Source organism: Melozone crissalis, unplaced genomic scaffold (genome assembly GCF_028551555.1).
Source record: "Melozone crissalis strain CALT ecotype California unplaced genomic scaffold, PUWL_Pcris_2 ptg000005l_1, whole genome shotgun sequence".
NCBI classification, from domain to species: Eukaryota; Metazoa; Chordata; class Aves; order Passeriformes; family Passerellidae; genus Melozone; species Melozone crissalis.
In genome coordinates, this window is record NW_026535783.1 from 61,216,208 (window position 1) to 61,244,197 (window position 27,990).

At 38.6% G+C, this 27,990-nt stretch overlaps 1 protein-coding gene across 2 annotated transcripts; it reads left to right on the forward strand.

Moving 5' to 3' along the window:
• Nucleotides 1-50: 50 nt before the first annotated feature.
• PAIP1 (poly(A) binding protein interacting protein 1) lies at nucleotides 51-27,901 on the forward strand. Of its 2 annotated transcripts, XM_054284823.1 has the most exons (12): nucleotides 51-200; nucleotides 2,127-2,244; nucleotides 5,561-5,742; nucleotides 10,892-11,080; nucleotides 15,828-15,940; nucleotides 19,120-19,231; nucleotides 20,786-20,911; nucleotides 23,004-23,110; nucleotides 25,113-25,230; nucleotides 25,365-25,419; nucleotides 26,028-26,121; nucleotides 27,778-27,901. In XM_054284823.1, the coding sequence occupies exons 2-12, from the start codon at nucleotides 2,214-2,216 to the stop codon at nucleotides 27,869-27,871; spliced, it is 1,221 nt and encodes a 406-aa protein (XP_054140798.1). In that variant the 5' UTR covers nucleotides 51-200; nucleotides 2,127-2,213; the 3' UTR covers nucleotides 27,872-27,901. The 2 variants fall into 2 exon arrangements, with proteins under 2 accessions (XP_054140798.1, XP_054140790.1); XM_054284815.1 differs by lacking the exons at nucleotides 51-200; nucleotides 2,127-2,244 and adding an exon at nucleotides 4,101-4,197.
• The last annotated feature ends 89 nt before the right edge of the window (nucleotides 27,902-27,990 follow it).

A 27,990-nucleotide genomic window follows, 5' to 3' on the forward strand; every position in this document is an offset into this window, starting at 1 on the left:
CGGGGGTCGGGCGGCCGCGTCACGCGGCGTCTGAGGGGCGGTGGCGCGGGGCTGCCGCGGTGCTGGCCGAGCCCGCGGCGCCGGCGGTGGCAGAGCGGGATAAGCGTGCCCGGCTGGCCGCGGCGCCGAGGCAAAGGTCGGGGCTGGCGAGGAGACGTGCCGAAACGCGCGTGTTGGACGTGGGGCTAACGCCATAGCACGTAAGTGGTGTCCTCTTCGTTATTGTTACTTCTTAAAATGCACGATAAAGCAGCGAGGTGTCGGAGTGGTAGGCGCCGTACGGGAACAGAAAACGCGGAGCTGTGTCATCTTTGGGCATTAGGAGGAAATTCTTCACAGAAAGGGTGGTTTGATGTTGGGGTGGTGCAGTCGCCGTCCCTGGGGGTGTTTAAGGAAAGGCTGGACGTGGCACTCAGTGCCATGGTCTGATTGTCGTTGGGATGTTCCGTCATAGGCTGGACTCGATGACCTCAGCAGTGTTTTCCAACTTAATCGATTCTGTGATTCTATAGCTGTTGAAATAATACATGGCTGGATGAAGAGTACATGGGGATGGAGAGGCAGTTCCAGAGGACAGCCAGCCACGCTGCCCATTGCCTCCATGCATTGTCTTCACATAGGCCTGCATATGTTGTCTCACTTCACATGATCTGTGGGTTCCGTGTATGTTGCGGTGTGTTGTAATGTCCTGCTTTAGACTTCCAGGTCACCTCCCAGGTGTGCCTATACCTCTCTCCCTTCCCCCTCGCCCCCTTGCTGAGTGAGTCCTGTCAATCAGGCTTAACATTCCAGGAAGGTCTTCGTGTGGTTGGTCAAGTTCAAAAGATTCCCCTATGCCCAGAGGTCATTGGCCTGTCTGAGACCCCTGAGACCCTGCCCCTCCCACCTGGTTGGTAGCTCACCTGCCCCTTCCCTCCCCCTCTCCCGGGAGCTTAAAAGGGTAATCAGACCATGTGCTCGCAATTCTGTTGGAGCTGTTGCCTGTGATTCAGACCTCTGTGACCAAGGAATAAAGCTCTGGATATAACCCTCCGGCAGAATCCGTCTCCTTCTTCCTCACCATTAGCCTGAAGCCTTCCCTCCTGAGGTAAACGGAGTTCCTACCAAGCCTGGACTTGTTTCAGTGCCCAGCTGCAATCTCCAGCAAGCTAAAGGTATCTCTAGGGTGATACACCACAGTTGCTGCCTTTGGCCTAGCAGCAAGGGTCAGACTGGCCCAGGCACAATCTACCTGGTAATATTGGGATTCATATTCCAATACGTGTATGAGGCGTATTTTGGTTTGCTTGTTTGTTTTTTTTTTAATTTACTGAAGTCTGTGTAGCTGCTCATGCAAACTACATGTTGCTGGAGATGACACAGCTTCCAGACTTGTAAATGGTGACTTAGTAAGTGAAGTAAAGCACTGAAAACATGAGAGTTATCCTGAAAATAATTAATAGGATTTTCTACTAATAAACGTTCATTACTTTTGTGCTTTTAAATAAGCTTGTGTGAAATCTGTAAAGCTTTAGAGCTACAGATTATGCCTGTGGTTTATGTTTTGGGCTCAATAACCACTGACTCCTACAAAAACATGCCTTATTAGTATGGAAGCAATTGGAATAATTCCGGCTAGTAACAATAAATTACAGTTCAAAAGCTAGAGCCTGCCTTCTCCTTTTTTTCTAATTAGAAATACATTATCAGCATTATAAAAAAAGTAGACCAAATAAAAATGCCTGTGTTATGAATAGTGATGAGGTTATGGTGTGTGACTTCTTGGCACCAGGCACTGAAGGTGTGTATGGATTTGGTTCTTAGCTACGTTTTAAATTATTTGGTAGTACACTTAGGACAAAGCAGGTATCTCCTAGTGACTGCCTGGAAGTGTTCATAATTGTGTGTGGTGAAAGTTTTAATACAGTCATTGGGTGCTTAGGTTAGGTCTGTCTAGTTTAGTGATCTCAGGGGTTCTGCTGTGTGGACTCCAAGGCTTGAAGTAATTCACAGGACTTCAGTTACTCAGGCCAAAGCCTTCTAAGCATAATGTTAAGCAGTCTAAAGGGGTGTGCTGTTGAGGGCAGTATTTGGGGCTTGTTATTTTGGAATTAACTACCTGATTATTTTTCTAAATTTTGTTTTAGGTGTCTACACTGGGGAGAGGAAATTGGGTTCCCAACCAAACTCAACGGCATTCATGCAAACTTAAGTAGTGCATCTCTAAGAAAAATATGGATTTGGGATCACATTCCACTTTAAATGGTAAGCAGTTGCCAAACGGTTATTAAATTAATATAACATAAAATGTCTGCTATGTGAAAAGAATTCACATTTATGTCCAAAGGTGAAAACTTGTCTTGTTCCATAACTTAAGGCACTCAATTCCTCTTAGGTGTAAACTTTAAAAACTGAGATTTGCTAACTTGAAAGATTGGCATATTCAAAATTGGCATATTCTCCATTAGAATATAATGATGGAGATTTTAATTTTTCTTCACATCAATGTAAGCTTTTCATTCTCCTCCTGGCAAGGCAAAGTCTACAGATGTGGACAGAGGTCACAATATAGGCATTAAAACTGGTGCTGATAACATAAGAACACTGAATATTTTTAATGGAGAAATTTAGTAGCTAATTTGTAATCTTTAAAGAATTGGTAATGCTGCTTAAATTAGTTTTGACAATGGTTTACACAAGTGAAGTATTATAATGGTTTTTTAAGACTCATTCAAAACATCCTGCATTGGCTCACATTCCAGTTGCAGAGTACAGATTTATTAGTTTACCATTCTGTATTTCCAGAAGGGTTGCCTAGGAACAGTTTCCCCATGAGCCTCATTAATTTTAACTTGTGACACCTTTAATGTCTGGCCATCTTTTTATCTTGGCAAAAATCAGTCCAATTCATGCCTTGGGGAGCTAACAAATATTTTATACCCTGCCCCTCCCCTGTTAATAATTGAAAATGGTAACATGTAATAATAAACCCAATAGGAACCTGACTTCTAAAGACACCATTTTACAATCCAATTGGATTTTTTTAAATACAAGACAGCACTATTGTAATATTTTAATAATGTTTCATACATACTCGCCTATTTTTTTCACCCCTTCATAGTGGTGAACAGAGCGGGAACCAGTGCCACACAATCTTTGGATTTTTTTTGTGGCAGGAACAAGTGGCAAGGACAGCACAGACCAGACTATTCAGGGAGACAAAGTATAAACTCCCTCAGCATGATCAGCTGAGGTGGATTTGTGGCACACCAGATTACACTTGCCCTCCCCATCTTGAAAGCTGATTGCGATACAGAGTTTGCAAAACAACGAGAGAAAGACTTTGGAATTAAATTGAAGAAGAGTAGATTAATTAAATTGTAAATGGACATGTGAGTTGAACCGTTCTCAGTTTATGTAACAATATTAGGAAAAATGCATTACATGAACCATGTTCTTCAGTTGGTTCCTATTGGTGTGGAAGGTGGTTGTTAAACATTAAATCAGAAGAGCATTTGTTATCACATCATGCATAAATTATAAATGAGAATATATTTTTTCTGAACCACCATCGTTTCATTAAATAGCCTTAACCGTACAATAATATGGTCGTGTTGGAGGCCTAACTTTATGGGGTTAAATTTAAAATTTCGCCTGTAGCTTTTCCATCCCTCTCTGGTGTAAACATCCGTGTATGCACAGCGTGGCGTGATGCACCTGTGGCTGCAGGTCTCTCCTGTTGTAGCTGAAGCCTTGGCCCTGCCCCGGTCACCTCGCCCCGCTCGTTACCGTGGAGATGCAGTCGCAGGGAATACGGTGCCTTTGGAAACGCTGTTTCCAGGCTGCCGCGGCTCGGGGCGGGCGCGGCCATCGTGACGCTGCGCTGGGTGAAACCGAAAGTGCGAGGCCGGGGCGGGCCCGCGTTCCGCCCGCCTCCCGCGGCCCGCCCGCTCCGCTCCGCTCCGCGGCGCCCCTCCCTCCCATGAGCGCCCGAGCCGCCCGGCCTCAGCATGTCGGAGAGTTTCGACCGAGCGCCGGGTGCCGGCCGGGGCCGCGGGTGCGGCGCGCCGGAGAGCGGCGGCGGGGCCCGGCCCGCGGGCAGCGCGTCCCGCGGCTCGGGCTCGGCTGAGGAGCAGCAGCACCAGCCGGGCGGCCTCTTCCCGCAGCAGGAACCATTGCGGCCTCCGAAGACGGCGCCCCTGGGCACCGGAATGGCAGGTACGGGCTGCTCTCCCCGCTCTTTCTTTTCGCGGGGCACCTGCGCAGCTCCCCGCCGGCCGCAGGGGCACCGGCACCCGCCCTCGGGAGCGTGGTCCCGTTCCCGGGGGTGCGATGCGGGCACCGCGCTGAGGCCGGGTCAGCCTGGTGAGCCCTGGGGCCGGCGGACACCTGGGTGACTAGGGAGGGGTAAGAGGAACAAAACCAAAGAGAATCATGTGATGCACTGTGCAGTCAGCTCAGCACCTGCTGGCCGATACCCAGCCTGTCCCTCAGCAACAATTGACGACTCCTGGCCAACTCCCCCCCTGGTTTATATACTGAATGTCACATTCAGTGGTACGGATTATCCCTTTGACCAGTTCGGGTCAGCTGTCCAGTCTTTGCTGCCTCCCTGCTTCTTGGGGTTTCCCATGCTCACCATCACAGCATGGGAAACCCGTGTTATCGACACTTGCCTCATACTGAATCCAAAACACAATGCTGTACTAGCTAGCAAGAAGAAAATTAACTCTATCCCAGCTGAAACCAGCACACTGGGTTATGGACCTGGACCAGGTAAAGGTAAAGGATGTTGTATTGCAGCTGCTTGCAATACTCTCTGTCCTTTCCCCTCTTTTGTGCTCCCACATCTGAGTGTACTTTTTTATCCATCTGTTAATCTGACTGCAGATGGTCTCAGCCTTCCCCCACTGAAGAATTCCAGTCTATTTGCAAAAAAATAAACCCAACCCAACAGTAACACAAAGCGATGTTTGTTGGTCAGCTTTTTCAGGTAGGTATCAGGTTCTGTTTTCAATAAGCTTATGAGCTAGTCTGTAAAGAGTGGTTTGGAAAATAGTGTTTTAAAAACACTTCAGTTGGATGTTGTGGCACATGGTATATAAGAACAAGAATAGCCAAGTGTCCTTTCAGCATTTTGTTGAAAATAAGTGTTGGTCAAAATCAGTGATGTCTGTCATTTATTGACCTTCCAAATGTATCTTGTATCTGTATCTGAAATCAATGAAAAATCACAGGATAATCAGATAAGCAGATTTACTAGTTGCATAGGTTAACTTAGATAATGTGTTTACACGGAAAATAAAGGTTTTTTCCCTTCTTCCGTTTTTGTTCATCTGCACAAGACCACTGTTTACTTTCCATCATGTAGAAAGACATGTGGAGTGTGCTTAAATGAATATCCACACCTAAGAATAAGCAAAAAAACCTATGTATTTAAAGGAAGTATATTTATAGAAAAACCATACTTTAAGTTTAAAAAATATATATATATTTATATTTATATTTTCTGTGTTTACTCTGTGTGAATACATACTAATTTAGTGATTTTTAAGACAAGCTGTTAACAAAAATTTTTCAGAACACCTGCAAAGGACGGGAATTCCATCTGGATCTCAAGACAAAGTTTCAGTTCTTGATTCTGGACCAGAAATGACTGAACCTCAGTTAGCTGTGGATCCTGTAGCAACATCAAACTTGTCTGCTAAAGCACCTGAATTTTATCCATCAGGTTACAACCAGAACTTCAATCAGAATTTTACAGTGAGTGTTTTAACTTCTTTAGTATGAGCCAATTTACTTGTATTCAAATTAATAATATTTTCTTGAAATCTTTTATGTCAGATAATTTGAATTCTGTATTTGCTAAAGTATTGCAAATATTCTGAATATAACCTCCAGAGTTGCAGCCAGGATGCTAAGTGATATTGGGTGACTATTATGATGTACATGAACACCTCTGCTGTGAAATATTTTGCCAAAGCTTGTTGCAGATAACCATATTCCTTTTTGACTACACCAGGCATTGGTTGCATTCAGTATGAGAGTAAGCTGGTTTTTGGTGACTACCTCTGTTGTAGTTACATCTATACTGCATTTTAAATGAAATCATAGCTTCACTCTTATGCAGAATTCACAGGGAGAGAAAGCTTGAACTTTAGGTTCTCTGAGCGCAGGCTTTGCCTTTCCTGAATTTCCTGCGCCACCGGTACCATTCCTCATGACTGCCTAAGCTAGTGTAGCATCATGTGTCATCAGTGGTGTTGTATCACCAAAGGGCAAAAAAAGTTAACAGTTACCTACCAACATACCTAGTAAGAAATGTATTTCCAGCCAGACTCAGATCAGTTTGTAGATGCATCGTGTAGTAAAAGCAGGTACTTCTGTTTTCTGCTCCATTGTCTTCCATGTTACTGCTTCAGTAACTCTACTCCAGGGAAGATGTCTGTGAATTCTTGGTATATCCTTTTGTTATACAAACAGTCAGACTATGGTACTATATCTAAACAGATGGGAACTTTTACAATTACAATCAAGTGATTAAAAAAAAGAAAAGGGGGATACTGAGTCAAATTGATTTTTGTTAACTGGTAGAAAAACACCTCATTTGAATGCTGAATATGGTGGTTTGGTATTCTTTTCCTCACCAGTAAAATTGATGTTACCTTAGTGTTACCCACTTTGCCTGTTTACTGAATGTAATTACTGTCCTATATAATAAACCCCACAGCCAATACACAATATACAACTGTTAATGCCAGTGTGAACATGTTTTGGTGAATTGATAATCTAGGAAAAAAAATAACTGCTTTGCCCCAGCACTGTTACATGTTTTCTATAAATAAAATGTTTCAGTTTCAAGACAAAGAAAAAACCCAAACAACCTTTCCTATAGCATACATAGCGCGCTCTTAAAACTGCAAAGTTTCAATGCCAACAATGTTGCTTTTCAGCTGTTTTGCAAAAACACACAAGCATGTGTGAGTGCCTGGTTGCTATGTTGTTGGAATATGCTATGAAAGTGACTCATCTATTAATAAACTACCTCTGAAAATGTTATTAAAACTTATTGCAGGGACTTTAATCTGATTAGAATATGATGCACATAAAGCAGTGGTATTTTTCTTTCATTCTTCACTATTAGAAAATCTGTTGTTTTTTTAGTTTAGTAACTGAAGTAATTTTATATACTGGGCTCACTTGTCATAAAAATAAAAAATTTAGCACACTTTACAGTTACACTGATTTTGAGCATGAGTTTCAAAATTTGAATTGAAACAAAGTTTTGAGAAACATCTTTTTTTACTTTAATTAGTACTTAATAGGTTCCATTTGTAAAGATTCCTGAATTTTTAGATCTGAAATATTGTATTTCTGTCGTGAAATACACAGTTGTTTTGCAATAGCAAAATAACATTTATTATTTTAAAAATAGTGTTGATTTCTTGTTTGACTATGCACCATTATAATTATTGTGTCTGTCCATGTAACATTTGCTATTAAGTCAGTTAATTTCCAGTCTTTTCAGTTTTTGATGCTCAAAACTATCAATTACCTGTGAAGATGGTTTAAGGAGTACAGCTTATAAGGTTTTGTAGAATTTTCAGAACAACTTTACTGGGACTTTGAAGAAAGGCCTCCATGGAATTCTCTATTTTCATACAGAGTCCGACCCATAGAAATTGTAGTTGTCTGCTCCAGAGCTAGCAACTAGATAGGTTTGAATTGCCAGTAGGAAACACCTGGTTTGTTCCTTGGAACGGCTGTATGATAATAATATGGCTGTCACTCCATCAGATGGGCATAATGATGTTCTTACTTCATAGCTTTAGGAATGAGGTTTTTGTTGTTTTAGGGTTCCACAATCTTTCCCTCCCATTTTTTTCTTTTCTAACTTCTGTAATTTCCATCAGAAGACCAAGCATGAGAGTGCCACTTAACCTCATTCAGCATGAATAGAGGTTTTTAGTTTTGAACTTGGGTTTGCAATAACTTTATTGGAAACTTGTTGAGTTCATTTAACTGAAAGGACAAAAAGCTTGTTCCTAAGAAATCTGAAGAAAAATCAATAAGTTGTTATTAGTGACTAAGTTGATATGTGGAAATATGAATTTAGTAGATAAAGGAAAACAGCAATCAGTACATTTTAAGAAACTGAATAAGAGCAGATTTGTTTCATGAATCTTTGCTATAGACTTTGTTTTATCTTTTTCTATATCAGAGGAGTTCTAGTACCTATTTAGCTTTCTACCCTTCTGTATGTAAACTCATGAACTGACACATAATAAAAGAGAGGAAAACCTATAATCTTTTCATCAGTTACTCTTTTGTTGTGAATAATCCAGGACCCCGTCCTGTAGCTATCAAAGATTAGAGAAAGAAATTGGAGCACTGACTTAATGGAGTAATTATTGAAATTAAGAGAAAATCTTTAGTTTACTTTTGGCTTTAAATTATAACTTTGTAGTGATGTGTAATCTTAGAGGTTTCTGTTAGCCAACTCCTCTTGAAAAATAATCAGGAGCCATTTGCTTTGTTTTCCTTGGCTTCGTACATTGCGTGGTTCTACGTTTATGTTAAATTTTAAAATCTGACAATGAGACGTGCAAGTACTTTATTTCTAGAAGCTATATTTAATTGGATTTTAAGAAATCAATTATAAATAATTTTAATAAAGTTGTATATTTCTGAATTTCCAAAGTACTCATTTTCTCTCCCATTTGTTCAGTTCCCTGAAACCTAGACTTCTTTTGAAGTTGCATATATAGTACATATAGATGAATACAGTGCAGAGTTTAATTCTGTGTTTAGCCTCATAATTATAAACTGAAGATAAGAGTATACAACAGGGACACTAGTATACCAAATGGCACCTGGGATCCCTTACAACACAAGGATGTTCTCTAAGACTGGATTCTTGCCAAGTGAGTGTGAGAGGACGATGCCTTCCTCTCTGCTGAAGGAGGACCTTGTAACAATCTGATGGCTGTCAGAAGGAGCAGCTTCTTTTACTAGCTACAGCAATTGCATGCTCTGCAGCCTGGCTGGAGTTTTTTGGAGAGATGCTAGTTCAGCTGTATGTGATTCAGCTGCAGTAGCTGCACAGTAATAGTTCTGTGGAACAAACTAGTTTTAATTTTATTGTACAGAACTCCTACTGGCCTGTTTGAAATTGCCTTATAAATGTTGATTTTCTTTAGTGAAGCAGAGTATGTAGCAAGTCACACGTAGGCCTGTTAGCCTTTACTTTTTGGATTTGTAAGCTCCAAGCCATTAGAATCATAGAAAACTCTAGCTTAGAAAGGACCTTTGAAGTGCCCATGCTCCAATCCTCAGGTTGTCAAAGGCTTTATGTAGTAATAATTTTCCTTTATTTCCATAAACCCATATTTTTTCATGTTTCTGGTGGGCAACATTAAGTTATTTAGCATTTAGTGTTATTAACTGGCATATCTTCTAAGTAAATATATTTTACCTCTGTTACACTGATGTATGTCCCACCTCACTAACTTACGACATGTCTGAATGATTTTGGAAAGTCTGCTTTTTTACCCACACATTCTTCACAAGTCATGCAATAAATATCAGGACGTGATTTTCAACAATGTGTATCTTGTCTTTCTCATAGCTCATACCCAGCAAGAAATTTTTCACAGATCCACATTGCTTCTCAGTAGAGGAGAGATAGGCATTTAGAAGACAAAGAAATTAAAAATCCCTATTAAGGGAGTAGAATGGGAGGGGGACAATATAGTTACAACCCTTGTTAATATATTTATGTACATTAAGTAAAGAAAAAGTGCTTTATTTTAGCTCAGCTTTGCCGTGGATACCCTTTAAGCATTTTTAAATGGTGGAATAGTTGAGAATTCTGATTTTCTTTACATTACTCTTATGTCTTGAATTGCTAATTGTAAGTCATATTTTTTAGAAGTGCCTATTCAGGCTCCTGCTTGCTTTTCTGAAATATATGAGGTGATTTACACAACCTGTTGTGTAGTGTGACAAAGTTATTTATTTGGACTGTGTTACTACTAGTGACATCACGAAGGATGCTACTTTCTTTTCTGTTCTCTTGATATGCCTGCATTATAATCATCTGGAACAGTGTTTACTTTAGGTACTCTCACATAGATTCATTTCTGAACGGACAAAAATTGTGTTTCATCAGTGGTAGCATAAATATCAATAAAGTGGTACTGGGTAGCCCCTTCTCTGTTTAGAGAGCAGTTGTGTTTACTGTCTTGTCTGGTTTTAAACCTCAGTGGCTGTAAATTAATGCAATTCAATTTGAATAGCTTCATTTCATGCCTCATAATCTTTAATCTTTTGCCAAGAGATAAAAATACTCTGACTTTAAAATAGCAGTTTTCCTGATTATACTTCTTACATGGGAACAGTACTATGTATTTATTGTATTTCTCTAATTACTCTTAACTTCTGCATATTTTTGGAGCATTATACACACTATCTAAGCCCAAAATACTTTGTTTCAAATTTTCCCTTCTTTTTACTTCTACGGTTCATAAATCCACAGTACAGTACCAGGAATGGGTGTTGAGCCTCAGTTGGGTAGTTCTACCCTTAACAGATTAAACTTGGTTTTTTAGTTAATCTTGTAACCAACTTGGGAAACTTATTTCTTTTTAATCCATTTTTCATGTATTTTACTGGGAGACCCTAATGTCTGTAAAAATACTTTGCCTGGTTCTTAAGGTGATTGGAGGTTTCTGAAGTCTGTACTCCAGGAGGTGTTGGGGGTCTATGCTCTGTAAAAATGTTGAAGTGAACTGTGTAGTCCAGTATACAGAGACTCAAAACTCAAGGCTGTATGGTTATTTCTGGAGACAGAAGGTGTAACAATTCTGCAAGGTTGTTTTTAAGGAGTTGGCATATTCTTTCACTTCTACAGGATTCTTCCTTTGAAGATAGATGTGATGGCTATCTGACTCTGGCAGAATATGTACAAGACTTCCTAAATCACCTCACGGAACAGCCAGGTTGTTTTGAAACGGAAATAGAACAGTTTGCTGAAACACTGAATGGCTGGGTTATTGCAGATGAAGCTTTACAAGAGCTTGTTGAACTCATCTATCAGCAGGTAATGTATTACAAGATGGACATTATGCCTCAGTTACCCAGTGTCCAAGATAGGCATTCCAGTATTTGGTACATTATTGTATCAATGTAGTAATTTAATGATTGATATTTTTCCCCTTTAGACTGAAATATATAGGGAAGGATTTTGCTCAGTAAATTGAAATGGTAGCTCAGATTTCGGATGCCTAAATTGTATACATTTTCCCAGTTTGCTGTTTCCTTTGTTCTATGTTTGTTTCTCCTGGGTAGCATACTATAATTGAAATTATGCTACTTAATTAAAGTATTTTTATTTTTGTTAGTAAAGATTGAAGAAACTTATACAATATTGTACACTTTTATTATCTTGTGCAAAAAAAAAAATCTTCATAGTCCTAAGACACTTTTAATTCCTAGGTATTTAAAAAAATTAAATTCATACCTACTGTGCACACCATCTTTTGGGAAATACCTCCTTTCTGCCAGGCTTTTTCTTTATTTGACATATACCTATTTCAGAACAGCATAATTGGAGAAAAGGAAAGCTCCTGTAAGGGTAACTAGGTCCAGCCCCATTGATGGCCGTGGAAATGAGGACAGAGACCTTGAGCTGAACTCTGCACTAATTGGGGGAGCCATTGGAAAGAACAGCTTAATATGTGTTGCTTAGCAAATGAGCTGCTGTTACTGTCTTTTGGGCTCGCTGCAGAAAAGGAAGCCATGCTTCTGGCTGGCTCTTCATTATTTGTTGTTATCCCAACAAACCTTTCATAGGTTTGTTGCTTACAAGTTCTACCTTGAATAAAAGTAAGAAAGCAGACTTTTACTTAAGTGAAGATACCTGCAGAATATTTTAATCTGGTGTATGTAGAAGTGGAATGACTGGTTGGCCATTGTACAGAACTGTAGAATCTCAAGTTTCTCATTATTATACAGAATTAATGCAAATTTAATTGAGATCAGTTTAGTTAGACATGATGATCACCTGTGCTGCATTAGGCAGCATCATTTTACCCTTCTTTATTTGAACCCACAGAGGATAATTTATTGGAACGGAAAAAAGAGGATTTTATGCTATTTTTAACTTCCTATATTTTAAATACACTGACTTGCATTTAATAGAAGTCTTTAATGTTACCTCTTCCTCTCTGTCCCCCTTTAAAAGCAAAGCATTGGGGTTTACTGTGACTTCCTCAGCTCAGGACTTCAACGTTAGTCTGAAAATTTTACATTAAAAAGTTACATGAAAAATAAATCTTAATGCTGAAAAGCTGTGTTAATATCCACAAGCATCTGATTTTAGATATCTTATGTATCAGGCTAGCATAGTGTCTAAGCAAAGCCAACTATACTTACTATTTTTCTTTCTTGAGCAGAGAAGAAGCATTTGTCTCCTGTTTTTTCACAAAACAATTAAAATTGCTGTAACTTATAAGCATCTGCTTCAGTGATACAAATTTGACCCAACTAACTAGATTTACAGATGCTAGGTTAAGGAAATTACTGAAATGTAATAAACCCATGTCCTGTAGGGTCTTCCCATCACTTCTATGTAAGGTATCTTAGCCTGTCTATAAATCGTAATTATATACTTATCATCTTATTTATGTCTGAACAGAGTGAAGTGACAGTTCTTTTGTGACAGTCTTCCAAAAGTTGGACACTGAATTCATAGTTTAAGAACCTTTACTGTTGTCTAGTTAATGCAGTGGATTGTTCCTGTTAGAACAACTACAGTTTCCCAAGATATGTGTTGGTAGATTAGCCTTCATGCTTAGATTGTGACTTTTTTGAATTGGAGATAAAGTGGTATTACCAGTGTCATGGTTTGGGCCTGGCACAGAGCCACTGCCCCCATGAGAATACCCTCTCCCTGGTGTCTGCTGTGAGATGTGACCAGGAATAAGCAAAGCAGGCTCCAGCTTAGAAATAAAGAGAACTTTATTAACTAAACTACAAGAAAAGAAGGAAAAAAACTATAAGGGAAAAATTTGAAAACCTTACAAAAAGCACTTTCCTCCTCCCCACCACCAAAATTTCCCAATCCGATACATTCCCCCAAATCACCAACTGCCCAGTCTGGCACCACCCTTTAGAATACTCAATCCTCAGTTCATGAAGAGGAGAGGAGTCTTTCTTGCACCATAGGCTTCCGCTGGAAACACGTTGTAACCTCGTGTGTTTCCATGTCACTCAGCACCGCCCAGAAAGTCCTTTTGCCGCTTGTGACACCTTCCTTCCATGCCCAGTGCTCTCACCACCGTGCATGGACCAGAGCTGCTTTTAGGGCTGTCTTTCAAGGATGCCTTGTCTCACTCCAAAAGGCACAGTCTCTCCTTCGGGACATCTGTCCCCCCCATTTTTTCCCACCCCCTGGGGCCGAGGGGTACCCACACTGAACCCTCCTGGTTCTGAGGCACTGCCTCCCCCTAAATGCAGTCTGTGTGTCACAGGAATAAAACTGGTTCAGTCTATGGCCAACAAGAAAAGTCCAGCCAAAAGGCCACTCCAATCATCTCTCTCCCCACTCAGCCAGTCTTCTCCACTTCCCTCAGGCCAGGTCCTTGTTATCTCATCTCTTATCTCTCTTCTTACTCAGCTCCGAGGAGGATCGGCATTTTTGCGAGGTCCCAATCATGAAAGAAAGGGGTTAAAAATTTCAGTCTCTGCCTGTCCCAGAGCTCCAGCACTCCCACACTTGCTGCTGCTCCGGCTGGGCACCTTCTCGCCGCACTCCCCCCCTTCTCCTCCTTGGCCGGCTGCTATCACATTCCGTCATCGCCGGCTCTCCCTCTCTCTCTCTCTCCTGGGAGGGGTGGGGGAAGGGGGGTGGCTGCCCGATGTCTCCTGGGGCTCCTCCACCCTTCCATCCTCAAGGGCCTCCTCACCTCCCATCTCTGTCCAGGCCCAGGCCTACCGGACCGGGGGCGGGGGGGGGGAGGGAGATCCGACCTCTTTCCCTCGAAGTCCCAAGAGATCCTCCCAGGGCCGCAGCTCTGGTTTTTAACCCCTGTGTGTTCTCGGAGGCGTGTCCGAACCCCACTGGCCACATCAGGTGCCAATATCAAAGTCTGAGCACCCATTGGTTTGACCACAGCATCCCAGAATTTCCACTTCTTCCTGGTCAAACTACCACAACCAACAATAATTGTTACAAGAATATGATTTTGCAGTGTAATGATTGATTATTAGGAAGATTTTTTTTTGTCGGTGTGTGCTACACCAGATCATAATACGTAAAATTTAGTTATTTCAATGTTTGGTGCAACCACAAGTAAGACCAACTTAATAAGGAAGATAATGTTTAAAAAATACAACTGAGATTCGAAGAATTTGTGTATGTGTTTGGATGTTAAAGTTTTCATTTGCTGGGGGTTTGTTGGGTTGGAGTTTTTTTGTTAGGAAAAAGTATTGAAAAGGCTCACTTTATAAAGAAAGGGGTACCTTTTCTAGTCAGAGCGACTGATTGAACCACAGCATCAAAGTCTTTTTTGGTAGTTCACATGCCCCTTACTGGAAAGTGAATTCCATTTGTCTATCTTAATTACTTAAACTTGTTGTATTTTCCAGAGACACTTAATTTTTTTTTCCAGCAACTCTATGCATGTAGAAGAATTATGTCTTTTTCTCTACCTCTGAGAGGTAGCTAGGTATAATTGCATTAGCAAGACCTTTTTTTTCGGTTCCAACAGAAAAAAATGTTCCAACGTGTTTTTTTTCAAACGTGTTGGAACAGCTCAAGCATGCAAACATATCTGTAGCACTGATAGATGATCAAGATGCAAAAAAATATTCAAAGATTATAACACCAAAGGCGAAGTTTACTGAGTTCTTAGTATCCTCATTTTCTTTTGGACAGAGCAGGTGAAGTTATTTGCAGCAGAACCTCTTTTCACTGAAATTGAGAAATAATTTCAGTGAAATAATTGAGAAAAAATTGAGAAATCTGAGAAATAATCTGAAATTCAGATGTTGTTAGAGGAGGCTTGACAATCAGTGAACAAAATAAATTTCCACCTCTTTAAAGTTTGAGTTATCAGATTAAAATAGAAGATTTTTTACACAATGGCATTCCTACCATGTTTTTTTGCATGACAAAGGTGTAGATGTTCAACAGTAACAGGACTTGTTTTAGCAAAAAAAGGCTACATTGAGAGTGTTACTTGTAATGGTCTAGTCTTACTCTCTGATTCAGAAGTTTGCAATTCTGCAGATTGCTGGAGGATGTATGGGAGAAAGTATTTTTCTTTACTTGCCATGTTCTTACACTCTTTCCTTGGATATTAACCATGACAAAAAGAGATTATGGAATAAATAGCTTATAGACTGAAAGAAGACCACTTTTTATGATGTTGTTTGAATGTACTCATTGTTCCTTGAGAGAGTATGTGTTCTTGAAAAAGTGTCTTAATGACCACTGTTGATTTTTTTGTATAAGCAGTCTGTAAGTGGCTTTGAGACACTCTTCAGTTGTAGGTCACAGTGCAGAGGTAGAGTTGTATGAAAACACATGGCATAATGGTGGTTGTTTTCTTAGAGCCTAGAATTACAGTGTAATGAACTTTTAAGTTCTGCTGAAGTGCATATATCAACATGCTGAAGCAATACAAAAGTGAACATGGCAAATAGTAATTATTAATCATTAATTTTCTGCTCATGAGTAGTACGATCAACATTAAGCATGGATTTCAAAAAAGCTTTTAAAAATATTTTCTGAGCCTAATCATTACTTTTATAAATAATTTATTTTTCCATTTTTATTTTGGAAGGCCACATCTGTCCCAAACTTTTCATACATGGGAGCCCGGTTGTGTAACTATCTGTCTCACCACCTAACCATTAGTCCACAAAGTGGGAACTTCCGACAGTTGCTGCTTCAAAGGTCAGTATCAGTCAGTTTAAGCCTTATTCTCTTCAGTTACATCTTTCTGGTATGTGTGTTAACTCCTTCTGTTGCATACGAAGAGATACTTATTTAAAATATTACAGATTGAGGAGTATCAAAATACAGGTACACGCTGAGTACTTAAAATATTTTAATATTTTTAAATACAAAAATAGGGCTCCATTTGAAGGTCTGTGTGATCTTTTGAACTGAATATATTAGGCTGATCCCCAAAATAGTGCAAATTGGAAAGTTAATCTATTTTAAAAGTATACTAAATCTATTTATTTAAAAGTATAATAAATCTATTTTAAAAATATACTAAATGCACACATAGGTACTGTCCTTGTCCTTTGACTCTTGCCAGTACTTACTTAATTGTGGTTTTTTCATTAGTGCTTTGGATTTTTGCCTGGAATTGCTGTGTAAGGTTTATTCACTGATAGGCTAACTGACTTTGTATCTAGGAAATAGTTGTATAAAATCCAGAAGGATAATTTTTTTTCAGTTTCAGTTGTTGCAAATTTCTGGGGACTGCACTTAATAATAATTAGACTTTGTAGTTAACAAAAATGCAACATTTTTCAATTGCTATATATCCTCTCAAATATTACTGCATGACATTTGAAGGAGTACTGTTTTAGACACTTCAGAATTCTTTAGAAATTTACCTTTTGATTTTTTTTAAAGACAGCTTTTTGTTTAAAGAACAGCATTCTAAGCTTCAGGTTTGCCTGTTATTTGAAAAGTTTTTACTTAATCCAGCAAAAGTGTGGTAAACTTACTGTAGTGCATTCCAATGGTCTTTTATCATGAGTGGAATGTTGTGGTTTAACCTGGCAGGTAGCTAAACACCTTTCAGCCCCTCACTCACTTCCCCCACCCTCCCAATGAGATAGGCAAGAGATTTGGGAACAGGTCACGGGTTGAGATAAAGATATTTTATTAGGACAGAAAAGGATGTGGATATAATAACAGTGATAAAAGAATTAGCATATAGAAAACAAGAGGCACACCATGCAATTGCTCACCACCCACAATGCCCTGAGAGTTCCTGAGCAGCAGCCTCCAGCAGCTTTCTCCCTGGTTTGTATGCTAAGCATGAGGGCACATGGGATGGAATATCTGTGGGGTCAGTGTGGGGCCAGTGGTGTCTCCCCTCAGCTTCACCCCAGCCTCCTTGCTGGTGGGCTGGAGTGAGAAGCAGAAAATGTAGTGCAAACACTGAGGCAAAAGCTAAAACCAGGGACTGCAGAAGCTGAAAACACTAATTTTTCTCTCTTTTTTTGGTTGTTGTTTTCCTTTTTTTATTGTTGTTGTTTGTTTATTTTGTTTTATTCTTTCTTTCCGAAGTCATTGCTTATGTTTTTTTTAACTGTGTGTTACTTTGTTACTTGAACACAAAAAGAATTCCCTGTTAATGTTGCATTTTTTGCTTCTTGGTTTTGAAGCAAACCCAATTGATAACATTAATGTTAGCACCAGATATTAGTTTAAAGTTGCTTATGTTTTGCTTGCTAATAGGGATGAAATTGAGAGTGGGGAGGGTGTGTGCAGATAAACAACCTAATAATGTGACTGCAGAGAGGTCATCTTCTGTTTCTCAACTAAGTCTCTACCTGAAACTTTGTATTTCAATTCTTAAGATTTTCCAGATTTTCTCTACTTTTTTTCAACCCATTGCACAATCATTCAGAATATGTTAAAATTTGTGTGGGTTTCCTTTTATCTCAAATATTTTTAATTTTGTTTTTGTACTGTTATGTAAACTTGTGTGGTTTGGCACAGTTGCTAAATACTAGAAAAATTACTTCACTGCCATAGTATGTTAATCCTATTGTTGTATTTATATTTAAATTACAGAATCATAGAACTATTGGGTTGGAAGAGGCCTTAAAAATCATCTAGTTCCAAACCCCTCTGCCATGGGGAGAGAACCTTCTGCTAGACCAGGTTTCTCAGAGCCCCATACAGCGTGGCTTTAAACACAGGGATGGGGCCTCCACAGCTTCTCTGTGTGGAACCTGTCTCGGTGCTTCACCACAGTCACAGTAAAAAATTTCTTCCTAACATCTAGTCTAAACCTGTCCTCTGTTAGTATGAATCCATTCCCCTCTGTCCTGTCACTACATGCCTGTGTGAAAAGTCCTTCTCCCGCCCTCTTTGGGGTCCCTTTTAGGTACTGGAAAGTGCTACAATGTGTCAGGGATGCCTTCTCTGCTCCCTGCTGAGCAGTCCCAGCTCTCTCAGCCTGTGCACACAGGAGAGCTGCTCAGGGCCTGTGATCAGCTTAGTGGCCTCCTCTGGTCTCACTCAATATGTTTGTATCCTCCCTGTTCAGTGGACCCCAGCTCTGGATGCAGTGCTTCAGGTGGGTCTCAGCAGAGCAGAGGGGCAGAATCCCCTCCCTCCCCTGCTGCCCATGGGGCTCTGATGCAGGATACAGTTGGCTTTCTGGGCTTCAAGCATGCACTGTCATATTGATCTTCTCATCACACCCCCAAGCCCTTATTGGCAGGACTGCTTTCAACTACTTCCCTGCCTAAGCTGTTCTTATTGCTTGGGATTGCCTTGACCCATATGCAGAACTTTACACTAGAACTTCATGAGTTGCACAAGGCCACCTCTCAAGCCTGTCAGGGTCCCTCTTGTTTGCCATCCCTTCCCTCTAGAGTGTCACTTAACATCGCTCAGCTGGGTGTCATGAATTATGTATTACTGTCACTCAACACGGCAAGATAAATAATTAATGAAATAAGTGTAAAGGCATCTAAGACAATGTGGTAAGCACCCTGAAGAGGGGAACGTGTCTACTTCATTTCTTTGGGCGTTGGCTCCCTGTATTACTGTTGCACATCCTGGACCCATATTCAGTTGTAAAAATTGTGTAACTATTAATTTCTACATGTTGTAAGTTGTTCTATTTAATTTTGCTGCATCAGTTATCTCAGTGCTTAAAGACCTAATCGTGTAATCATATGTGTTTCTCTAAAAGGATGCAAATCCACCGTTTCTTTGTGAAGGCCTTTTATTCCCTTCACAGATCATAGATCCCAGCTTTCAGCATGTAACAGTTTTCATGCAGTTCATAAGTTCTCAGCATTCCTTTAAATGAGTAGCATGTTACATTTGTTGGAATGGCTACAGATGGTGTAATTGTGCTTTGATTTTTACAGGTGTCGAACAGAGTATGAAAACAGAGATGAAGCTACTAAAGGGGATGAGACTACTAGAAAACAATTTCATGCCTTTGTGCTGTTCTTAGCTGAACTTTATCTTAACTTAGAGGTAAGAAGAAGGTCGGCTGTCATGTGGCTCTTCATACATTTTTTTGTGTGTGTAGGTAAACACTGAAGTGGACTATAATTTGAGGTGTTTTTCCAAAGGCAGAGGGCAGTAAAGTAAAAGAACTTTAGAACAGTTTCATTATGATGGATATGTCCAAAAAATACATAAACAAAAAAGGACAAGATTATTAGAAATGTATAAAAATGAAAGTGTAAGTATTTGTGGGAAGAGCCAACCACAAACATCTTTGAAATGAAGCTTTTATTTTCTTTTTTACTGGCAAAACCCCTAGATGGCTATACTTAAGCAATATATTAAATGTTATTAAATGCCTAGCAGAAGCAGATCAGGATGAAAAACATGTAATTTTTTTCAGTATTCAGGTGCTAATAAGAGGTGTTAACAAACACCTGAGGCAGATGTGAAAATCCTCAAAATGAGGAATTAAAAATGCACACTTTTAAAGGTACTTCTTCTGATTGTTGAGTCATTGGTGCATGCAAACTTGTATTTAGCAACTTCATGCATCTGTGATATGTTCAAAAATGGGTACAATTTTTTTTTTATTTTTATGCCTATGCATTCACCAAGTTCACTTCCTGCTGTAGCGTAGTTAAAAATACACATATAACTTGATTGTTTCAGTGGTTTGATTTAAGCAAACAATATAAAAATGTTCGGCTGGCATAAGGAAGATCCTTCTCTAACTCTTCCATTTCTGGACCATAAGTGGTCCTTGAAATCTACTTTTCACTTGCTAGATGAAAACAATGAAGATTTTCAAAGACTTTAAGACAGGGGAAGTTGTCCGTTTGTGGAGTATACGATAGCCATTGGACGATACCTTTTGGTTTTAAACCATTGTCTGTAATTTTTTAGTTATATAAAGACTGCTTTCTAGAACCAGGCTACCACTGCTGTAGAGAATAGGCAATGCAGTGTGGAAAAGAGCATGAGGTTCTGGGAATTTGGTAATTTTTGGACCATTAGGCAGGCACTTGGTAGCTTTTCTTATTTTAGCAGAGAAACAAAATTCTAGACCTAAATTGTTATGCCAGAATTGCAAGGAAATTACTCAGTAAGTTTTCCACTGACACTGAGCTGTGTGGTGTAGTCCATGTGCTGGCAGAAAGGGATGCCTCCCAGAGGGACCAAGACAGGCTTGCGAGGTGGGACCATGCAAACAAGGTCAAGTGCAAGTACTCATCTGGGCCAGGCACAAATACAGGCTGGATGGACAATCAGTCAGAAGCAGCTCTGCTGAGAAGGGTTTTGGGTGTTGGTGGATGAGGACCTCAGCATAACATGCATCAGAAGATGTATGGCCAGCAGATTAAAGTAGTTGATGACCTGAATGATATTTAAAGTCCCTTCCAATCCAAACCATGCTGTGATTCCATAAAAGTCTGTGTTCTAAAATGGTTACAGTATTTGGCATATAGATGTCAACTATATTGATCACAAACCAAATAATACAGCATTCAAGAGAGAAAATGTGCCCAAATTAATTTCTAAGCATTTTAAATATTGGGGGGTTTCTTATATGTTTTGCAGATTAAGGGAACAAAGGGACAGGTTACACGGGCAGAAATTCTTCAAGAAGGCCTTCGGGAATTACTGAATGCGCTCTTCTCTAATCCTGTGGACAGTAATTTGATATGTGCAGTGAAACTGCTGAAGGTGAGACAGTAGTTTTAAAAGGAAAAAAATCCTGTTTTTTAAACTGCCTAGCTTTAATATAGGGAATAGTTGGCTAAATTGCAAATGAGAAAGTATTTACAGGGATTTATGCATTATAGCATTAGCAGAGCAAACTACTATTTTTGTTTTCCTTAGTACCATTAGGAAATTGAGCCAACAAAAAAAGTAACAAGATGCTCTAAAAATAAATTCAAGGCCATTTGTGTACAAATGAGCAATAGAACTGAAGTTGAGGTGCCAACAAATAAATTTTTCCTCTAGATCTCATTTTGCTGCTTCTGGTGTAGGAGAAAACTGTAACATGTCTGAATGAATTGTGATATCTTAGGTATGCTCTGTGTTCTGAAGGACACCTGGCCATTGGGGTCCACCACTTTTTGTGGCAAAAGGTTCTTAATATCTCTTTCTTCCTTCTGTGCTATGTTATTACTATTGTAGAAATATAGAGATTTCTCTTTCATGTGGAAAATAAACCTCTTTGCTCATAACCCATAGCTTTTCCTGTAAAATTGTTAGCCTCTATGTAGGAGAAACTCTTATCTTCACTAGGTATCATTATACTTGTAGTTGGGAAAACAGTTTAAAATAGGAATGAAGGTTAAATGCTAAACAGTATTTTCCTGAAGATTTTTGTTTGGCTTGGTTTTTTTCCTCATTCCTTACCTTTCCCTCATAGTCCACTGCTTCTCAACCTGCTCTATCTTGAATTTCATTTCTGACAGTTTCTCTTGATACCATAAACATAGAGTAGGGAAAAGAGATTTTTGTAATTTAAAACCTTCATTTGACGTTTGGATGTTTAAGGAGGTTGCTTCACAGCAAGTGTGAGATTGTGCTCAGTGAGCACATTCACTCCTGTGGTCAGTCCTTATGTTGTCAGTGCTTCCCTGAGGCAAGGCGCACTGAAGAACCTTTTTAAGCAGCAATACACAAATCAGGAAGCTTTACAGTGCAGTAAAGAAGAAAAGAAGAAAACCAGTCTTCTAAATTGTTTTATGACAGATTGCTATATCTAAACGGTGTTACAGAACAGACACTCTTTTCATGCAAATGTTTTCTGATGTTACATAGTATCTACAAATGTTGAGTATATACGTAGCTAGACTGGCCTACCTCATGAAACCTTAGCTTCACTACTGAAGCAATAAATGTCTCTTTTTGTCTTTTCCATTTTATAGAGTGATAGATACAGGTTTTTCTCTGTTTGCTGTGCAATATGGTTTTTTTTAATTAATCTTAATGCTATTACCTAATTATCCAGGATTAAGGTGAGACCACTGTGGGATACTATGAATGTCAAGCAAATGCTTACCAATATACTTGCTTTTCTCTTGGGATTTTATCCTTTGTATCATCAAGCACCATTCCAAGCATTTTTGATCCTGTATTTATGCTGAGGAGATTGCTACTAGTGGCAAACTAATTATTTTTCTGATTTAACTCCTCCTGTACAATTATTGAGTAATGAAGTACCTATTCTTGTAGTAAAAAGCTTTCATCCACAGCTGCTCTAGACTGACTCCTGCTAAAGCTTTCCTGGCAGCAGTTCTAGCCTCATACACTTTTCTATATTAAAGTTCAGGCTGGCTTCAGATAATTCTGGTGTCCCTTATATATACCCAGAAGAAATTCTCTGGCATGTGTGGTGCTGGCCAAGTTGACTGAAGTGTTTCTAGAGCTCAATAAAGTATTTGCTGTTGTCATGTAAACTGGTGGAATCAGCTGCAAAAATAAGATTTAAAGGAAATAAATGATGGTAGTATGTACTTAAATCAAGTAAGATCTGCCCAATGTCACTGAAGAATTGTTTCGAAATTGTATTTCAAGAATGAAACAAGTGGCTCTGAACTTCTAGGTAACATAAATATTGGACATGAAGCTCCTATACTGTCTGTAGTTTAAAATAAACTATGTACGAGGTCTGTTAATCTGTTTAGCAAAGAGATACAGGCAGCTGGGAGTGTCAGCCATCAGGTAGTTCAAGTGTCATGAATTGTTACAGAATCTCTTAAGTTGACTGTTTATTAAGGATATCTAATTAAAAAAAAATATACTAATCCCTTGTCTTTAGTTGACAGGTTCTGTCTTAGAAGATGCCTGGAAAGAAAAAGGAAAGAATGATATGGAGGAAATGATTCAAAGAATTGAAAATGTTGTGTTGGATGCAAACTGTAGCAGGTGAGAAGAGAAGTTTATGTGCACTGTTTTGTTTATATGAAAAAGAACACCTTGAATAAATCATCAACTATAATGAACAGGGCAAAAAAATTATCTTTGAAATTTATAATTATGAAAATTAATGTGTTGTGTGTGCAGGTCATTTTCCATGTAAAAAAAAGTGGTGTTTTTCAGTTGAAGGGTAATGTGGCTTTTTTGGCTGTGATATGTTCAAAAATGGGTACTTCTGTTGGCAGTTGGGTTGATTTTGTTTTGAGGTGGGTTTTTTTGTATTTTATTTTTAATAGAGATTCAAGTTCCACTATTCAGTTAGGTTTTTTAACCTATTAGATCTCAGTATCTTCAGTGAGTGCTTTAGGCTCTTAAAGCAAGTATATACAAAGGGAAAATAGGGGCAACATCTCATAGTTTATACTTTTCATTTTGAATTGAACAGGCTTAAATAGCTACAAAGAGTACTAAATATGTAGCAGTATTAAATAGATACAAATTATTATAAATGTAAAGGCAAAATGAAATATACTTTGTGGTTTGGTTTTTGTCTGTTTGGTTTTTTTTGGAGAGTGTATCTTTTTGGCAAGGTTTTAGCTTTAATCTGGGAAAAAACGAGTGATTGAGTAATGTATTACTAATATATTAGTGACTGACTAATCATGAAATTGTCATAAAACCACCTGAGTGCATGAGGTTATCTGATTCTTCTGTGCTTCACCCTCAGCTTCTTGCAAGCTTACTAAAAACCTGTAGAGGGCTCAAACACTGATCTCTTGCCATATGGAGGGAGGCCAAGAGTGGTTTATAACATCTGTGGGTTGTAATTGAGCTGCCCACAAGGAGGATGAGGAAATTTTTGCTTCAGGAACCAGAATAGATGGCACAAGCTGAGGCCTCAAAGATGTAGAGCAAGAAACAAATTTTGATGCCTTTTTGCTGGTCCTAAAATCATGAGCTAGACACAGTTAGGTGACAAAAAGGGCTTATCTTACAAGGATCCTTAGGTGCTCAACTCACTGGGTGGAAAAGAGCTGAAGATGCACACCCAGCATAATGTGTAGACAATGTCTGTATGTTTAGCAAATTAGCATAACTGACAGGGATCCCAAAGTAGAGACATAAGTGGTGAGATAATTCCACCCCAGGGCAACCCTTTCTGAATTCCTCCCCTCCTCAGATAGGAACTAAACTTTGTTTATGAAAATGTGTCTGGGACAGCTGGTCTCAGCCTTGGCTTTCCAGATAATCTAACCCTGCACCACCAGCTTGGAGCTGCTGAGGAATTTCTTCTGTCTTTCTGTGTAATATAGTAGATAAAATGCTATCTGCAAATACTGTAATAGGCTATGGAGCTATAAATATACATGTAAAGAATATAGAGAATCTATAAAAGAAAAAAAGGCAAAAATCAATTTGGTATCAATTTCAGCTGGGAAAATAACTGGTTTTTTTTACTGTATTCTTTAACGATACACTTCTCCATAGACTAGCTTAAAGGAAGAAGAAATTTTCTTTTATTTTAGGGATTAAATGCGTGTTGATATCTAATGTACTGGGGGCATTATGTCTTACTTTTGACTAAAACATTTCATTATGATGAAGAAGACTAAAGTTAGGAGGATAGAATAGATAACTAAAATAAAATTCAAAGATAATCTTCCTTTTTTCCCCAGTATTATCCTTTATCAAAAAGGATTGTGTTCTTTAACTTGTATTGCAAGGTGTGGTATCTCAGTAAAAATTACAGCAGTTTCCTTTTTCATGTGAGTTCCCTACTTAACAGCAGAGGAAGTGAAGAGGTTGAATATCTCATTACTGATACATAAAGCATCTAGACTTGCAGTTGTAAAATTGAATGCAAAATTATCTACACAAAGGACCAAATATTATCCTTCTTGAACTTGTTTTTTTGGATGGATTTAACTATCCTGTATTTGCACAGTAAGAGAAGCAAAATTTCTTGCTTGGCACAAAACATTCTAACTTTGGTAGTGCTTCTCTATTTCAGAGATGTGAAACACATGCTTCTGAAACTAGTAGAACTGCGATCTAGTAACTGGGGTAGAGTTCATGGAACAACTCCACATGCAGAAGCTACCCCTGAAAATGACCCAAACTATTTTATGGTAAGAATATATGGACATTTCAGTTCCTTAATTTCATGTGAATTTAGTTTGATTAATAGACAATTGCATTACTTGCAACTGCAAGCCTCTTTCTCTCTGAATACATATAACTTTCTGGATGACTTTATTTTTAGAATGAACCAACATTTTACACTTCTGATGGCGTTCCTTTCACTGCAGCAGACCCAGGTATGGCGGAAGTTTAGCTTACCTGTCTTCTCACTCTTCTTTAAAAAGTTGTAATTAAGTTTACAGCCTGTTGAAGAACATAAAATGTTACTCTTCAAGAATCTAAAAGCTATTCAGCTTAAAAGACAAAATTCTGCCTGAATTCCTGGTAGAGCACAGGATTTATTCTGTGTTAAAGAAGGTAGATGTTTGAAATGGAAAATGTGCATTTGAGTTCATATAGGTCAGAAGAACTTGTTCAGTAATCCACAGCATCTGACCTTTCCAGAAAGCCAAAAATATTCAAGTCTTCTTTTGTTTGTCCATTGTTAGTATCAAAATCAAATCAAAATCCTTGATTTCCTTATGTGTAATCTGAGCACAACAGGGCACAACATCATTTGAGGTAAAGACATCTATCACAACCTTTACAATTCTATGGGAAATTGGGCATCATTCTTAGACATCCATTCGTGTCCTCAGAAAACATTGCGGAAGGATCTTTTCCTGTTAATACACTTCCTGCCTTTTATGATTTCGTTAACCAGCCAATTTTCAAACTTGATATATTTCTGTTATTTTAGCAGAGTAGTCTTCTACATTACTCAGTCTCATTTTTACTTTGCCAGATTATCAAGAAAAATACCAAGAGCTGCTTGAAAGAGAGGATTTGTTTCCATATTATGAAGAAAATGGAGCAGATCTGTCAGGACCTGGAGAGCTGTATGTTTTCCTTTTTAGTGATGTATTTTTTAAATAATATTTATTTTTACTGTGATGCAGTGATAGTTCAGACTTAGGATTCCAATGATGACAAAAATGAAACTAAATAATGTAATTGTTACTTAGTTCTACAGTGGATGTATTTGTTCAGGTTTAAATTGGTTTTTAATCACAGAAGTTTGAAACCTATTTCATGTTTATTCTACTGAGTATGGTAATTACATTTCAGATGTAATTCAGATGTTTATGCACATGTGCAAACATACTTCTGCACTTAAGAAAAAATTTGCAAGCAAAATGAAGCACCAAGCCTTCAAGTGTTTGTAGAGAGGCAAACTAAATTTGTTTGACTGATGTGCATGAACATCCCAGCAAGAGATGATTACCAAATTTCCAGTGTCTTTGAAAGGGAGAAAGTGTTAACTTTCTCTCTTCAGCCTAAGGACTGTTCCCTTCAATTAGAGGGCTAGTCAGTATTCCTGTAGAGCAAGAAAAGCAACCTAATGGCAAAAGGGGAAGCAATAGTTGAGAATACAGCCGGACGTTTTGGCACCAGAATATAGCCTGACCAGTTTGGCACCATTATACGAAATATGGTCTAAAATAAATTGCTCTGAGCTTTTTGCTCACTAAAGAAGAATTTCAGACCATTATTTGACACACAAGAACATTTTCAGTGGTTTTTTTATGTGTGATAAGAGTGCAGGCCTGGATCAGTATTTTTTTAGTACATTAGAAAACTTTCATTATGTACCTAGCTGAGGGGAATGTAAAGAACATCAAGAACTGGAAGATATATTAGAGATGTCATCAGAAATCAACAAGCTCATACTGAAGGGAAAAAAGGACCCATTTGGACCTCTGCTTAGAAGAAAAATGCAAATTGAACACAGACATCCATTAAAAACACAGCAAATCCTAAGAGTGTCATGTAGAACACACTGAGCTATCCTTCAAGCACAGTGACTGTAACCTTCTTTGTTGAAGACTTAAGAAAAGCTTAGACAAATGTCTGCTGATTCTCTGTCAGCTATTTCTTATGACATCAGGGAGGAGGGCTCTTTGTGAAGCCCCTTTCTTCTGATGGCTACACTTCTACAAGAACAAAGGAACACATGACAAATATGTAGATTGCTTCCTCAATGCACATCACTTTGGAGCGAAAAAACTTCCTTACATATTTTCTATGTCCTTCTTTTACATATCAACAAACAGGAATGCAGTGTTTCTATATTAATGTATTCTGTCTTTGAGCTAGGATGTTGACCAATCAAAATTACACTAATATGTTATTAATAATGGTTTTTTGTAATTGGATCAGTACAGATGCATTATTAAATTTTCTGTCATGTTGGAAACTTTAGGTACTTCTGTCTTTTAAACTGGGCGGCATAAGATGATCTAAAAAGGTGGCAAACACTGTAGGTATTTGAACATATCTGCTGCTTTGAGGTTTCTGTTTATTTGTTTTCCTAGTATCCATTATTTTTTTTTCCTTTTCATTCCCTTTAGGAAAATGTCATAAATAACAGTCATTTATAAAGCTATGTTTTATTCTTGACATCTACACAAATTCTAAAAATCTGTTGGCTCTGAAAATCTGTATGTAAATCTGTATGTAAAGTGTTAACCTTTGGTCATTTTTTCCCCCCTCAGGTATTTTGATGAGATTGATGATGAGATGGATCCAGAAATTGAAGAAGCATATGAAAAATTCTGTCTAGAATCAGAACATAACAGAAAACAGTGAGATGTTATGTTTTAATGTTAGTTTATTTAACCATTTAGAGTGAAGGGGGACACAAAACATTTGTACCAAAATGAGAAACTTGAGTTTCTCCAAGTACTAAAGTTACACAATTTCCATTT

Excerpts from the sequence above, each read along its gene's own strand:
- PAIP1 (XM_054284823.1), top strand. The coding sequence starts at position 2,214 with ATGGATTTGGGATCACATTCCACTTTAAATG. Across the intron at positions 11,081-15,827 it reads TTGAACTCATCTATCAGCAG|GCCACATCTGTCCCAAACTT; the intron begins GTAATGTATTAC and ends TTATTTTGGAAG. Across the intron at positions 15,941-19,119 it reads CGACAGTTGCTGCTTCAAAG|GTGTCGAACAGAGTATGAAA; the intron begins GTCAGTATCAGT and ends TGATTTTTACAG.